The following is a 16,338-nucleotide window of genomic DNA, read 5'->3' as shown; positions in this document are numbered from 1 at the left end:
ATGGCCACCCCTGAATTTCACAAGGGTACACCTGAGTTGTCACTCATCCTGATTTTTGTCCTCACCCGTCATTTGGCCTTAATGAAGGGTTTGAATGGCCTGAATTCTACATATACAACACAGTAGGCCCCTAATCTAATCAACGATTGGCGTTCCTTCGCAACATGTTCCATGTACAATAGCCCACCTGAGTTTTCTTCTCAGGCTGATTTTTTGGGACGGGTAGTTTTTAAACACATTGGAGGACCCTGCATCAGACTTGTATCACTCTAACCTAATGGCGGTACTGGTACCACCGGAGTGTGCTTCTACTGATAAGAGATAAAAGAACAATTTCAATGGTCTGATTTTATCCATTATCATCACCAGATTCACCGCAGTACCTATTGTACATGGGCAGTGAAGATTCGGACCTGAAACATAACCCACATGTAGGATGGTCAGAGGGAATCATTACAGAAAAAAGAAGCCTTACATTTGTTATCTCAAGTGGTTTCTTATTATCCGTAGTCATGGTTGTTATCTGTTGTGTTTGATCTTTTTTGGCAGTGTTGGGCTGAAAATGGAGTCTGGAGAACAAAGGAGATGGAGACGGAGCTAAGTCCCAATACAGAAAATTTTTTCACGTACAAATTTCATATCATGTTGAAATGTTAGGCTTTTCATAATGAAGTCGATTGTTTTGGAATATCAAACCAGATGAGCCTTCTTTATTCGTTTCTTCCTGTTGTCTCTCCTGTAAATCTACTGGCATCCCATGTATATGATTTGTGAGAAACGTTTTCTGTTTTATCCTAGACCACATAATGAAATGCTTGGGCTGTCACAGTGCACATGTGAGCTGTTGGTTGCCTTTCTAAGTTGTTCCCTTTTCGATTACTGATGATTTCTCTGGCCTGGTTCTGGGCCTGTGCACTTTTAATGGTTCACTCTTATGACTGTCAATGGTATCCAGACCCATGACTATCCGGCGTAACCGACCCGATTTTGATGGGTCCGCAATCCATTTTTAGACTTTGGTAACTTTGTGGGGACCACGGAATTTTTGTATCAGATGATGTTTCTGGCTACAGTTTATCTGACTGGTAACAACCCTATTAACGGTTTGGATGGCATTCAAACATCATGGTCGGCTCCAGGAAGGTTTCAACGGTGGATGTTTTTGTTCTCACTGTTTTCGTGTGGTGTGGCCCACCTGAGTTTTGGATCTGTCTGATTTTTAGATTCCTGTCCTATCGTGGCCTTTAGAAACTGATGGATTGAATAGATTTGTTACATGCATCTCTGTGGTCCGGCATAGCTTCCAACAACGTGAACTTCTTAGTGCACCCAGGACACTACATGGGACGCAGAGCGACAGATTTTCGGAGGAAATCCACCTTGTCCATCCATTCTGCAAAGGTTAGTTATCCTTTTGTTGGGCACATAACCTGACACTTGGCAAAACTATCTGACAATCCAGGCTGTTCATCGAGTGGGGCCCACTGCGTATGAACCGTAGGAATCTTAGAGGTCGTGTTGTCCTTGTACTAACTAGAACATGAGGGTGACAAGTTTAGGGTTGAACTGTCCTTGTACTAACTAGAACATGAGGGTGACAAGTTTAGGGTTGAACAGGCCTGTGGATGGATTGATTGCTCAAATGGTCCCGCTGTTGATTGCTTTAGTTACATACTCAAACTTGTGGTAATTACCATGCTTTAGAGCAGTGTCGATCCACACGTTATGTCCAGGTGGAATTCAAAACTCAGGTGGGACACACAACAGGGAGATATATACAATCACTCGTAAAACCTGTATATTCGCTTGTTGTTTCCCAACTAAGTTTTTAAATGGCTTTGATTTGGGTGCTTCCTTTTCTTCCTGTAGGGCACACCTGATGAATGGGTTGGATGGCACATACACAATATGGTTGACCCCACATTCTATCTGGAAATTTGTATGGTGGATGTACCACTTTCCAGAGATAATTTATGCTCTCACGGCTATGATAATGATTCAAGAAGTGAATTGTTATCAAAGTGGATGGGAACCAAAGATACCGTAATGAATCTGGGTCTACTAATTATGTAAGATCCATGAATTTCTATAGCTACGCTGGAAGAAGATCTGAAAACGAGTTGTTTCTTGCGACTGTTTCTTTAACCAGGTTGGGATGATTAGAGAACAACCGTACGTTAAAATTATCAATAATCTGCACCAACAAGAAAACCCAACTGAGCATCGTGACCACCGAGGATCTTGCACGAACAAGAAAACCTTGCGATAAAAGGAGCATGCAATGAAGAGCTTAGGCCACGCCTAACACAATCAATCTATACAGCACACTTAATTACATCACTTCTGTCTGACTACACTACAAAACATCTAAGGTTTAAATTAATTTTAGATTGATATTATCTAACATCATCACTATAGGGAGTAATATAAATATTCATGACCGGCCATCGTTGGATTTTGATCAACCGAGTTCTTACTTGAAAAGCACACCCTAGCGATATCCAATTGATCAAGCATTTAAGACTCAGAGGCTTAAGACAACAAGTCATGCCCAAGCCAAAAAATTGATCGGACCTAGCCCAACCTGACTCGACCCAACCCAACCTAACCTAACCTGGTACAAAAAATGATAGAAATCAACTTCTCATTTCCTATTTGAAATTTTCTAATCCATCCATTACTCAAGTGGGCCAACATGAAGAAATAGACGTATTAGAGGAGTGAAACTAATGGTCTAGATTTAAGATTGATAGGTTGTCTATCAGAAGACTGCAATGGTATATTTGTAGGATATAACACGTACAAAAATAAAGTCAAGTCGTGCAAGGACTGGACAAGTCAGGTTAAAAGGACTAGAGCCAACACCCCACTCAAAAATTGGCCAGCCATTGTTACAAGGTCTAAGCAAAGCCCACGGGCCCATTTGATAGGCCCAAACTCAGCCCAAAACTAGGACAGGCTTGTCTGGTCGGGCTGGCTACCTAGCGCATTGCCAAGAGAGGATCAGGTGCGGCACATCCTCCTCCAAGACAGTATGGTACTCTCTATCCACTCTGTCCATCAGTTTTTCTGCATCATCTTAAGGCATGAGCCCAAAAATGAAGCAGATCCAATTCTCGTATGGACCATACCATAGGAAACATAGTTATTGACCATTAATGATCCACAGCTTTTGTTTGAAGCTGATATTTGTTTTTTCTCTTCACCCATGGTCTGACCACTTTCGAGGTCAGCTCGAATCTACGAGCACCTATTCCCGCACCATCTGACCAAGAGAAGCTGAGGTCCACCCCTACGAGTGCAGTCTTCAGCGGCGCATGATCCCTGAGTTTTCACCCAGTTGTCCCACAAGGAGTTGGATGGCTCAGTGAAGCTGAGGAAGGGCCCATCAAGAGCAGATAGAGCCGACGAGGAATCAAGTTTGACCCATGGCTCGGATCAACTCAGCTTGGAATCAGTCCGGCTCGGATCAACTCAGCTCGGAATCAGTTCTGCTCCGATCAATTCAACCCGGCCCATCTCCGGTCGACCGATAGAATTCAGCTCGGGTCAGTTCAGTTTAGTCCATCTCTGGTCAAACCAAGAGGGATCCATACTGTGTCAACCTACGACGTCTCGACTAGAACTGTGCCGACTTATCTCCTCGGCTGAGTGGATGATCTTCCTCGGCTGTGCATGATTCAAAAGTAACCGCCACCCCCATCACTTGCATGTAACTGTCCACTGCGTGATTCTAGGGTAACTGCCGACATTCACCACTCGCGCACATCTCGCCTAACGGCTAAGATCGTGCTTAAGATTATGGGTCATCTTGCCCCTACAAACACTATAAATAAGAGGCCTACCTACATGTAAAGGTACGCAAAATCTCTTGCCCTAAACCCTTCAACACAGACTCAAATTCCTAGCCTGACTTTGGCATTAGAGGGTCTCCTGCTTTAGTCAGGGCCTCTGTTATCTTCTTCCTATGCAGATGTTTGGATGTCGGAAGAGGGCGGTCCAGATTCTTGCATCAACAGTGGGTCCTAGGAAGTGTTTACACATAGTGCATTCACTCACCACCGTCTCCTATAGTATGGTTTACCTGTGATTTGAATCTTCTTATTTTTAGGCTAATGTCCTAAAATAATCTAGAAAAACAGATTGATGGTGTGGATATAAATACATAAATCAAGGTGGGCCGCACAGTATGGGCCGCACCTAGTTCGCTCATGTTGGGTAGAGGTCAAATGACTCGAGATCAAGCCCAGCCCAAGGGCCAACCTACTAGGTCCAAGCCTGGGTTTGGTTCACCAGCTAGCTAACCAGTGTCAAAGCTATATGGATCCACCATGATGTATGTGTTTTACTCATACCGTCCATCCATTTTTACATCTCCTTTTAAGTCATGAGCCCAAAAATGGTGGAGATAAAAATCTCAGGCAGACCACACCACTGAAAACAATAGTGATTAGACACTTACTGTTGAAAATGTTTGGAGCCCAGACGTTTTGGATCAAGCTGATATATGTGTTTTCCCTTCATCCATGTATGTGTGACCTTTTCAACAGGTTAGATGGTAAATAAACATTATATTAGGCCTTATATAAAGTTTTTTTTAATAATGGACGTTCAATCAATACTTGGTGTGGTCTACTTTAAATTTTGATCTGACTCTTCTTCTTTTTTTTTTTTTTTGGGATTTTCTCCTAAGATATGTTGGAAAGATAGATGGACGGAATGGATAAAACATATTCATCCTATTGGCTCCACGGAGCTTTGACACTAGCTAGCTAGCTAGTGTTGGGGTCAATAGTTGGCAGTGGCATCACCGAAATTTCGGCACGTGCCGAGGGCAATCCAGTCAAGATGAGAATGTAGGGCTTCCTCTATATATGCAAAAGAGCTTGAAAAGCCGTCGGGTTGCTGGGCTGCCTCTGCTATCTTTAGGGTTTTTAGAGAGAGAGAGAGAGCTGCGACAATGGTGGCGGGAAAGAAGACTGTAATCTCTCCCTCTCTCTCTCATTACCTCTAAACGAGATATCTCTATTTCTCTCTCTCTCCTTTTGTAAATCTGATAAATTTTCATTTTTGGTGTGTTTGGCTGCACCAAATGTCAGGAAAATTTGCACCAAGTGGACTGATTAATAATGAAATTTCATGATATTTGGTGCTACCAAACGCACCCATTCTTTATATATATGTATATATAAATATAAAAATCGTTTAAATTTTTTTTTTTAATTTTAAATTTTTTTTTTTTTTTTTGCAGAAGAAGACTCATGAGAGCATCAACAATCGGCTGGCTCTTGTGATGAAGAGCGGCAAGTACACTCTCGGTTACAAGACCGTCCTCAGGTCCCTTCGCAGCTCCAAAGGTACATTTCATTTCCCATCACTCTCGGCTCACGTTAGCTCTCACCCACCTTGTCTTGCTAACGTGCGCCGTGGGCTCACCTCTGCAATGCGCCTACACACACACAAAAAAAGCGATTTGAGAACAACTATGTAGTCTTTGGAAGAATTATGTCAACCTTGTTGTGATGATGTGCATGGCATCCTGGAGTCTTGTGTATGGACGAGCGGCTGTCCGTATTGATGATTTGTGCTGTTTGATCTATGGACCTTGTTTTAGATTTATTCTTTGATCCCCCAAAAATCTTGTAGTTGTGATCTTGTTGCCATCCTTTGTTGGTCTTTATTCTGTTGAATGTGGTCTGTTGTTATTCTTTTTTTTAGTTATGTATTTGCAGTTGCTGAGGGAAGGTTTCTAGACTGTTCTATCTGGAGGATTGTCGGTAATCTCCCCATCCATGTGGGTCGTGTAATTCATGAAATTACGCTATCTGTGCCTTTCATGAGGTGGAGCCCATCATCTTGTTGGGCTGACTTTGTAGGATGGTCCACAATGTTGGCCACAATGTTGGCCGCAATTTTATGCTGAATCAGATGGTCTTTTAAAAAAAAAAATTTAAATATTAATCCATTTTCTCATATGTGCGTGATCCACCTAATGATTGGACCAACTTGATTAGTGGTCAAGGGAATCTTCAGTGGTTGGGGCCACTTGATGAATGACCAGATCTTGCATGCTATCATATTTGCTTTTTACCAAGTGTTGTTCATCTCCTTAATCTCCCACTGTGCTAAGTGCCTTGGGGCTCGATTGGGAGATCGGAAATGGAAGTAAATGGGAAGTGGATTTAGAGGTCAATGAATTGGGAGTAAATGGCTCACAAAGTTATGTTTGGATGGGAGTAAATGAAATGCATTTGAAATCAAAATATTCTGTTTGGATGGGAGTAAATGTGAGGAGTTGGAATGCGTTTAAAATTTTCAATATATTCATAAGAATATATGTTATATCCCAAATCAGTTGAATATCCCAACTTAGTGTTCATATGCGATATTTAATAGAAGGATTGTAATAAGTCCATTGAATTATATACTTTAGCCAAAAATGAGGAAATTTAGAGTCCCGGGTAGACCACAAACTTGCCAGCCTTTTTTTACCATCCATTTAGATGGTCATCCTTTGGATGGTTTGGATCATTCTTTTGGTGTGATTTTAGTGATGTAGCTGATATTTGCTTTTGTTTTGGAGTATCATTAGTGTGACATGCGTATGACGACATGTGCATAGTGTCACTTTTGTTTACATGTGCGACTCTCGAAGGAAGCTCAAAAAGGTATTTCACATTTACTCCCATTTCATTTCATTTACATGCATTTACTTCCAAATCCTCTCTCGGAGTGAGGATTTCATTTACATGCACATTTACTCCCATTTCATTTCATTTACATGCATTTACTTCCATCCAAACACACCCCATATACCATTTACCTCCATTTACTCCCAAATCCCACCCATTTACCTCTATTTACTCCTATCCAAATGGCCCCTTAGCATGTCTGTTTTCTCCTTCAGCTAAACTGAAAACCCTAACAGTGTTTTAACCTAAATGGTAACATTTTGAGAAGTTTACCCAAGCTGCACTGCCACCATTTTTTATTTCAGTCCAACCTAAAATTGAGACCCTAATCAGGTCATTATCTTCTGGAGATGGATTTGATACTAAACCTTGACATGATTTTCAAGAGGTTTGCCAGTCCCACTGCAGCATGCATGCCAACCAGACACGTGTGTTGTACATCTAAGATATTTTGAGGATGATCTAGTGCCGAAAACACTAGCACTACTTGTCTAGGCATATGGGAGCGTGCCTGCTACTAATGTGGTCTGGTTGACTTTATGTTAATAAGATCCACCTTGTCCATCAGGTGCATCAACCCGTGTTTGGAGCATGGTATGTTGTAAAGGCCATTACGTAAAGGTAACAGTGGCAACCGTTACACGTTACGGGGTCGTAACAGCCGTAACAACCGTTATGGAAAAAAATGACTCGCAATTGCTGTTAACGAAACGTTACGTCCTCAATAAAGGCCATAACAACCCCAAAATTGTCTGTTATGGGGACTGTACATGTTTTCCATACATTTTAATCAACATTACAAGGCAAATACATGTTTTTGGGAATTTTTTTTTCAATAAAAAAAGAGACCGTAATGGCCGGCTGTTACAGCCCGTATTGTAAAGGTAACAGTGGCGGCCGTTACAGCCACTGTTACTGTTACAGAACACCTTGGTTTGGAGTTGTGTGCAAAAATCAAGCTGATTCAAACTCATGTGGGCGAATATAGACCACACCACATGGAATGGTCGTGACGGGGATGACCACCATTAAAACCTTCCACATTATGTGTGAGGCTCATTGTGGTGTTTACATGCCATCCAATCCATTCATCTGAGATGCCCCACCAGGATGAAGGGAGGCCCCAGAATCAGGATTACGGAAACCATGGCGAGGCTTGCTGTCAACTGCACTGGACACAGGAAACTAGGGCGTTTCATCCAGAATCAAGACAAGTCTCATTTCCACAACCCAGTCATCCTTGCAAGAGACTGGGCTAGATTCGATCAGCCTTGTTTGCAAACTTCAATTTAACTGATCAAATTACTGATTGTATGAGGTATTTAAAAAATGGCTACGTAATGGCTGTTAATGTAATGGTGATGGTGGGAACTGTTACAGCTTACCGGGCTGTAATGGCAAGGATATGACCCATAATGGCTTTTATGGGGCCATACAATTTTATTTATTTAATTAATTAATTTATTATCTTTTTAAATTGGCCATAACGACTGTTACGGCCTGTATAGTAACGGTAATTATTGTTCGCATTACCCTGGTAGTCATTGATCAAAGTCCAAAGTATCTTTTTAACGTATCATTTCACCATACAAACTGACCGTGATACATTCTCGACATGGTGCCTTTTGAATCTGATACTATCGACCTTTGTATGATATTGAATTCGGTAAAAATTATTTGGGGCCGAATGCATCGAGGTTGTATTCTGATACCATGCATTTATAATGGAATGTATTGAAGGTACTAGTGGACATAATGTCCTTTAATTTTTATATTAGCACCCAGAAAATACATTCTGATACTATGCATTTGATAATTATTATACATTTTGATACTTATACGCATCTCAATGCTTACACTTCTATGGTGTAACTGGCTGAATTTAGCATTTTGAACTATGTTGTTGAAGACTAATTTGGCATGTAGCAGAAATGTTGTTTGTTTAATTGGCATATCAGCATCTGAATGATAATTGATTATTATTATTACTATTATTTTTGCCTCTACAGGAAAGTTGATCATCATTGCGAACAACTGCCCTCCACTTAGGAAATCTGAGATTGAGTACTATGCAATGTTGGCGAAGGTCGGAGTTCACCACTTTAATGGGAGTGAGTAGCTTACATTGATCCTTCAATTGGGTTCTTTTCATGCATTATCTTATCTTTAGCTAATTTTAATTTTGAGGAATTTGAAGAAAAAATGTATAGGATACTCATTTTTTAATTTGGTGCCTATGATCCAGTGATCCAGACCATTTGTCTGTTTGGGATCACTGGGGATGGTTGATGCTGCAAAATCTCCCAGATTGGAAGATCCTATCCACAATCATGGGCCATTTTGTACTAGAATACAGATCATTGCAACACTTATCTACTTTACTGTCTATTTGTCGCCAGAATTCGAAAGGTTAGGATTATTGCATTGAGTACATTTTGGGACCATGGTCATGCGCACTGGAACAGTATTCGGGATCAATGAACCATGCGCCCTTGTACAAATTGGGAACTTCAGTCTTGCACATATCCCTCTGGGCAATGATCATCTAATTCTTCTAATTTCCAGTATGTTCTTGTAATGTAGTTGGCCACTTTGCACAATATGTTCTGTTCAGTTCTTTCCTCAATTCCTGATTTAAGATTTTGGCTGGGGTTCAAGAAAACTTTGAAGTCCTTCATTTTTATACTAGGGCTGCAACTTGGGTTCGGGTCAACCAGAACCCTATTGACTCGACCCAAGTTCAGATTGGGTTGGGTCATGTTATCAGGGCCCACAGATTGGTTAAGTGTTGGGAAGCACCTACTCAATTTGAAATTTGGTTGGATTCAGGTTAAGCAAATTCAGGGCGGGTTGGTAATAATCACATGTTTTAGGTTGGTTGGTCGGGTTAGGGTTGAGTATATAGGAATTTAGATTGGGCACCCCGTGTAGAACTCGGGTTGGGTGGGGTTGGGCTTGGGTTGACCTTCAACCCAACCCAACATGCCCCAGTTGCACCCGTATTATACATGTTGCATTGGATGAGAAGTAGCATAATTGGTGCTGTACATGTGTGCCCTGCTGTAATGCAGCCACTGAGGCCTCATCATCCAGTGGCTTTGCAAAATGTTTTCCCTACACGTTTATGTCTCTTTGGATTACATGGTGAGTTCATACACAATATTGCATTGGGAAATGAGAAAGAAAACACATGATGTGTATGTCTCTTTGGATTACATGGTGAGTTCATACACAATATTGCATTGGGAAATGAGAAAGAAAACACATGATGTGTATAGCATTCAGTTATTCCTGCCCCAGATCTTGAATTTTGGTCTGTGTTCCTCTTTTTTTATTAGATAATGTGGATTTGGGCACTGCTTGCGGCAAATATTTCCGGGTGTGCTGCCTCAGCATCATCGATCCAGGTAACAATAATCCTGTTGTTAATATCAAGATCATGTTGGCCACAGGATCTTCAGAGATTTTGATTTTCAGATAATTAGGAGTCAGTGGGTGGGCCCCACTTCATGTCAATTTTGCTGGTCGGCCCAGCAGGGAGAGTGCTGCAAGAGTGGAAATTTCAAATTTTCTTGATTTTGCACCTTTCTCCCCAAAGATGACAAGCAAAACCTGATGTGGCAAGAGCTTGCCGAATTTTGATTATCTGAAAAAAATTAAGGTGTTTGGAGATCCTGTATGCCAATATAGCATTTCTCTTTTCTTCAAGGGATCGTTTGGATGCTTGCAACTTTTCAAGTTGTAAATAACTTTCCTGTTTAAATGCTGCCTGTTTGGATGTAAGTTGTAAATTGCTTGCTCGAAGTGTTTAGGTAACCTTTATAAAGTGTTTACAGGTAGGAAGTGTGTATTTACACCAAATAGGGCTTAAAGGGCGGAATTGCTCCAAATTCTTCTAATCATGTAAAACAGCTTGATAATACGATATGCCATTAGGTCGAGCCCATCTAGATGAATCTCTGAGCCAATTCTTAGGTTACCAATCATCAGGTGGGGCCACAAAAGTGGGTCAACAGATTCAAAATGCTAATCTGGCAGGGTATGATGGGTGATACATGGGCATTTAGAAATTACATAGAAATTGCACATGGCGAACAAGCAGCCAAATTTAGAAGGGGGGGTGGGGTTTATCCAGCATTCCTATGTCCACGTAAGTGTCCACGAATCAGAGGTTAGGATAATTTGATCCTGGGACTCTAAGTTGGCAACAGTAGGCTGCTCAATCTAGTCTGTTTTATCTGAGTTAATATATGCCACGTGCAATTTCTGAGTGCTTGTGTATCAAGCATCATATGCAGCCTGACTATCATATACTGGTAGGAATGTCGATTACCTGTAAAGCTCTATGGGGTCCACTGCGATGTTCGCATGAAATCCACTCCATTCATCAGTTTTGTCAGCTCATGTTAGAATGAGATCCCAAAAATGAGGCAGATTCAAGACCCAAGTGGGCCACACCATTTCTTAAAAGTAGGGAGGGAAACACCAACCACTGAAACTTTACTGGGATTCATGATGATATTTTATATTTAATCTAACCTGTTCACATGGTGATTCTTACCAAGATGAAGGGAAATAACAAAGATCAGGCTCATCCCATACATCAGTAGGTCCCATTAAGGTTTAAATGGTGGGCATTCAATCCCAACTGTTTCTTGTAGTGTGGCTTACATGGGTTCCAGATCTGCCTCATTTTTGGGCTCACATCCTAAAATAGTCTGGAAAAACTTAGGGGACGGAGTGTGACACGGAGTTGGATGTCTCATGGACATCACGGTGGGCCCCACAGCTTTGGGTTACATGGCCTGTGTGTAATAGCGGTTACACGCAACTCCCATCCAGACCCCTTCGATATCTTGTCTTTGTCACCAGAAGAGAGAAACTGAGGAGATTACACACAACTCCTGTCTAGACTTCTTCAATGGCTTCTCTCCATCGAGATGGGATTGGAGATCCATTGCTGCTGCAACTGTCCTTTATAGCCAATCTTTTAAATCATGATGGTCATAGTGCCTGAATTTGTCACTCACAGGAAAGTGAAATCTCTTCTTTTTCAAATGTTTTCAAATGGGGCTTTTACAGCTAACAGCTTGTAACTCACGGGTAAAATTTCCAATCCAAACACTACCTGCAACTGCAAGTCCTTGCAACTACTGCAACTTACAGGAGATGACCCCTTGGGTAGAGAAATGAATGCCTTTCGGCACCAGTTTTAATGGAAAGTGTGTACAAGATCTGGGCTGCTCGTGTGCTGGCCTGTGGCCCAAAAATAGGTTAATTGGATGATTAGAACAAAATGAACAGTCATTGGTTTTGCTTAGGATCATCATGGTACTTGTTTGATTTTGGTTTCGGTTTCTGGCCCATATATGGACTGGGATGTATGGTCCTCACCTCTAAATCTCTGTGTGAGGTGCAGCTTGCATACTCTAGTGTAGAGAAGCTATTTTTGTGGTTATGTCAGGCAAACAATGGTCTTATTAGATTGCGTCCGAGTTCTGATTTGATGAAATCTTGTTAGCCATGAATAAGAGGGGCCATTTGTTTTGATTTTTGCATGTTTTTGTTTCAGGTGACTCGGATATCATCAAGAGCTTGCCTGGGGAGCAGTGATTTAGAGAGTAAAATTCTAATTTTAATGGCTGGTTTTACAGGGGGTCTGTTTGTTATAGAGGCCCTTTCAGTATAATGTGAATTTTGTTGTTAGAAGTCACCCTAGAACGGTTTTTAGAGACTAAAACCTTTGAAACCATGTGGGGGTGTGGGACTGCGCATTTAGTGGGTCCTAAATGGAGACAGCTTGGAGATCGCACCAGTTGGATGATATGCCGAATGTGTCACTGGCATCATTCAAACTGGTGGTGGAAAACTGAGTGCATTACTGTGAAAAATTCAGCGAAATGTGATAGTCGGCCATTAATATTTTGACCGACTATTGGGACAGTCTGGGTTTGATGCAGGACGTGGATCGCATGCTGACACTGCTAGTAGCGCCGTGGCTCTGTGGGCTCCACCATGTTGTATGTCTTATCCATGCTGGCCATTCTTTTTTCTCTATCATTTTAGTGGATGAGTCACAAAATGGGGGCGTGGATTAGGTACTTCTCCGTCTTGTTAGGGGCTGTGGGGCCTACCATGATATATGTGTTTTATTTGAGCCATCTATCCATTTTGAAAGATCATTTTAGGGCATGAGCCCAAAACGAGGCAGATCAAAGGCTTGAGTGGACCGCACCACAGGAAGCAGTGGTCACAATTATTCTCACTGTTGAAACTTTTCCAGGGCTCATCGTGATTATTATTTTCCATCCAATTTGTTCATACGTCATATGGACAGCTTGATGGAAAACTTTGGTGGCCATAGAGAAGTGTCCAGTGGCTACCTGATCTGTTGGACCTCATCATGGTTCCCCCATGAGCTAAACATTATCAATGGTGCACTTTCAACTTGTAACAGAAGCCTATTTAATCATATGGATGCCTGCAAAATTGTATATGCTAGAGGCATTTAAAACCGTCCAAGCCCTGTGGCCTACTGTAGACATGAAATTGTGATAAGATCAGGTTTTTGGATGGAAATGATCTTAATATCTGATCGAGTATGAACCATGGTTTTTAGAGTGGGGTGACTCGGATTGACTCAGGACTGGGTCTTTTAACCACCAAATATCTGTTATCCTATGTGAAATCGTCCGGTTTTCAGATTGACCAGGATCACCCGAATTCTGTGGTATTGGGTCTCAATGGTCTGAATCATCTAAGTGAATCGTAGTCTGTAGTGAGCCCCCCTTGTTCAGTAGCGGGTCAGCTCAGTCGGCTGCTTGGCTACTGAATCCCCTTCCTGCCATTTTTAATTAAGTTCTCCCAAGGAGGCCAATGCCATTGTGGGGCCCATTTTAATGTGTATGTTCTACATCCATGCCGTTTTGCCAGATCATTTTAGCATATGGGCGCAAAAATAAGTAGATCCGAAGGAAAGTGGATTGCTTACTGAGTAAACTCTGTGGGCCCCACTGTCATTTATGAATTGTATCCACTACGTCAATCGGTTTTAAATGGAATATATACAAATCTCAATTGAAACACAACACCGGAAACATTGTGAATTGAACATCTACCGTTGAAAAATTCTTGGGGGCAACTGAAGTTTTAGATCAAGCTGATATTTGTTTTTTCCCTTCATCCATGTCTATCTGATCCTGCGAACAGGTAGGATGTCAAATAAACATCCCTAGGGGCATTAGAAAGTTTTCAATGGTGGAAATCAGTACTTCCACTCTTTCCTGTGGTATGATCCACTTGAGCTTTGTATATGCATCAATTTTGGGTTAAACCCCCTAAAATGATCTGGAAAAACGAATGGACGGTGTGGATAAACCACAGCCTGGATAAACCACATGCATTCTCGGTGGGCCCAACAGAGTTTACTCAGTACGATAAGAGCGCACTGAGTAACTCAGTACGCAATCCAATTTCGATCCGAATCTATAGAGTACCACACCACAGGAGGAAAAAGTGGGATAATGACACCCGCCGGTGAAACCTTTGTAGGGCCCACTGGAATATTTATTTGACATCCAACCTGTTGACAGGGTCACACGGAACTGGATGAAGAATATATATATATATATATATATATCAGCTTGATCCAAAACTTTTGCGGCACCCAAGATGTTTTTCATGTTTTTAAGGGCGACCTTCAATCACCACAGCTTTCTATGGTATGGTCCGCTTGAACTTTTGATCTACTTCATTTTTGGGCTCATGAACTAAAATGTTCTGGAAAAACAGATGAACGGTGTGGATAAAAAACGTACATCACAATAGGTCTCACAACACTCAACATCACCTAACTGGATGGTGTTGGCGTCACCACCCAATCGCTTCCAAGATTTCTAACTTGTTAACTTCTAATATAATGACTCACCTACTGAATGTGAGGCCCATCTGATGGATGGCTTGGATTTTTCAATTGCCAGCCACGTTGGCATATGCAGTGGCCTGTACATCAGCTGACTTGCACACGCGTGTGGTTCAGCAAAGCTGCTTGTGTATTGCGTTGAGCGAGTCAGTGACTCATCCCGAGTCACACGTAATAAACCAATGACAAATAGAAGAATTAAAAAAATATATATAGAAAAATGATACGTCATGGTCCACGTCACATGTATTAGATTAAAGAATTATATAATTAGTTTGGCTGTCTGTCCTGCGCATGGGATACAAATATGCCAATCAATATTCAATAATGCTGATGATGGGGTGTGGCCCACATTTAAAAAAAAATAAAAATTCAAACGGTCCTGATCATTTGGTTGATGCACATCAAATAGACGTTGGCAATTTCAAATAGTCCACGGCCAAAATTCAAAACAAAAATAATCAAACCATCACATCCTCCATCTGCAGGAAACAGTCGGTCCCCCAATTTAAATGGTCTGGATTGACGTACATGAATGCCACGTGTACAGTGGATGCTTGCAGGTATATGACCTACCATACTCTGCAATTGCATCATATAAACATCAAGTTACCTACCCCTCACAGGGGGCAACGATTCATCTGAAGTACACGTGGCAGCCATTCTTTCAATCTGAATCGTCCAGATCATGAGGCCCAATGTGGATTGATTAATCGCTTGAAATGAAAATGGCTGGACCTTCCTAACCGTCCATCTGTTGATCATCGAATGGATAATCAAGAAGAAATATTTAGCAGAACAAATTCAACTAGTAAAATCAGACCGTTAATCATATCCGAGTGGTGCGATTTTTAGGCCATGCTCCATTTATGTGGGGCCCACAATTCTATACGGTCCAATATAGGCGTGGCAATATGGCCATGTAAGATGGATGAGTTGTAGGACTGTAGTCAGATGCAGATTGCATGATATGATATCTCCCGAGCGATCTCTCCACAGGACACTTGGCAGGGTGATGGTTTGATCAGGTCCATTGGGGCTGTATACAAGCTAAGTTAGCTCGAAAAACTTGCTCAGCTTGGCTCGATTTAGCTCGACTTGACTCGACTCGAACGATGACTCAAGACGAGCCAAGCTTTATATGACTCAACTTATTTTGAAAACAAGACAAGTTCAAATATAGTGGAGATTGACTAGACTCATTCGAACTTGGCTTAGCTCAAAGTTCGAGCTCGGCTTGACTTGAATATATATTATATTATATTTAAAAATTAAAATATAAACTTTATCTTATATGTCCGTTCCTTTCTTACCCTTTCCCTTCATTGCTTAACCCGTCATGCTCAAGCTTCTCTCTCTCTCTCTCTCTCTCTTTCTCTCTCTCTCCCACTTGCCCGAGCTTGACTCGGCGTCTGCCCGACGTGTCTTAGCCAAACAACCTACACACACACACACACTCTCTCTCTCTGCACCAACAACAAGGTACCCTTATGGCTCTATCTAATATTATATATATATATATATATATATATATATATATATATATATATATATATATATATATATATATATATATATATATATATAATTAAATGGACCTGATGAGTTTGATTTAGGTTGGGTCAGGTTGGAAGCAAGCTCGACTCGATTCGAGGTAGGCTCACCTAAACTGGATCCACTAACTCATCTTGAGCTAAACTCGAAAGTTTTGACTAACAAGCTGAG

General features: G+C 41.4%; 1 protein-coding gene across 1 annotated transcript; it reads left to right on the top strand.

The window, feature by feature from the left end:
* The first annotated feature begins 4,831 nt into the window (after nt 1-4,831).
* LOC131227828 (large ribosomal subunit protein eL30-like) lies at nt 4,832-12,518 on the top strand. The gene is made up of 5 exons (XM_058223644.1): nt 4,832-4,981; nt 5,252-5,357; nt 8,702-8,803; nt 10,031-10,099; nt 12,265-12,518. The coding sequence occupies exons 1-5, from the start codon at nt 4,961-4,963 to the stop codon at nt 12,303-12,305; spliced, it is 339 nt and encodes a 112-aa protein (XP_058079627.1). The 5' UTR covers nt 4,832-4,960; the 3' UTR covers nt 12,306-12,518.
* The last annotated feature ends 3,820 nt before the right edge of the window (nt 12,519-16,338 follow it).

This window comes from Magnolia sinica, chromosome 15 (genome assembly GCF_029962835.1).
Source record: "Magnolia sinica isolate HGM2019 chromosome 15, MsV1, whole genome shotgun sequence".
Lineage (NCBI taxonomy): Eukaryota > Viridiplantae > Streptophyta > Magnoliopsida > Magnoliales > Magnoliaceae > Magnolia > Magnolia sinica.
This window is presented reverse-complemented; position numbering and strand designations above follow the sequence as displayed.

What these genes read in the sequence shown, in the direction of transcription:
- LOC131227828 (XM_058223644.1), top strand. Translation starts at nt 4,961, where the DNA reads ATGGTGGCGGGAAAGAAGACT. An exon ending in TGGTGGCGGGAAAGAAGACT is followed by an intron (nt 4,982 to 5,251) that starts GTAATCTCTCCC and finishes TTTTTTTTGCAG; the next exon opens with AAGAAGACTCATGAGAGCAT. An exon ending in CCTCAGCATCATCGATCCAG is followed by an intron (nt 10,100 to 12,264) that starts GTAACAATAATC and finishes TTTTTGTTTCAG; the next exon opens with GTGACTCGGATATCATCAAG.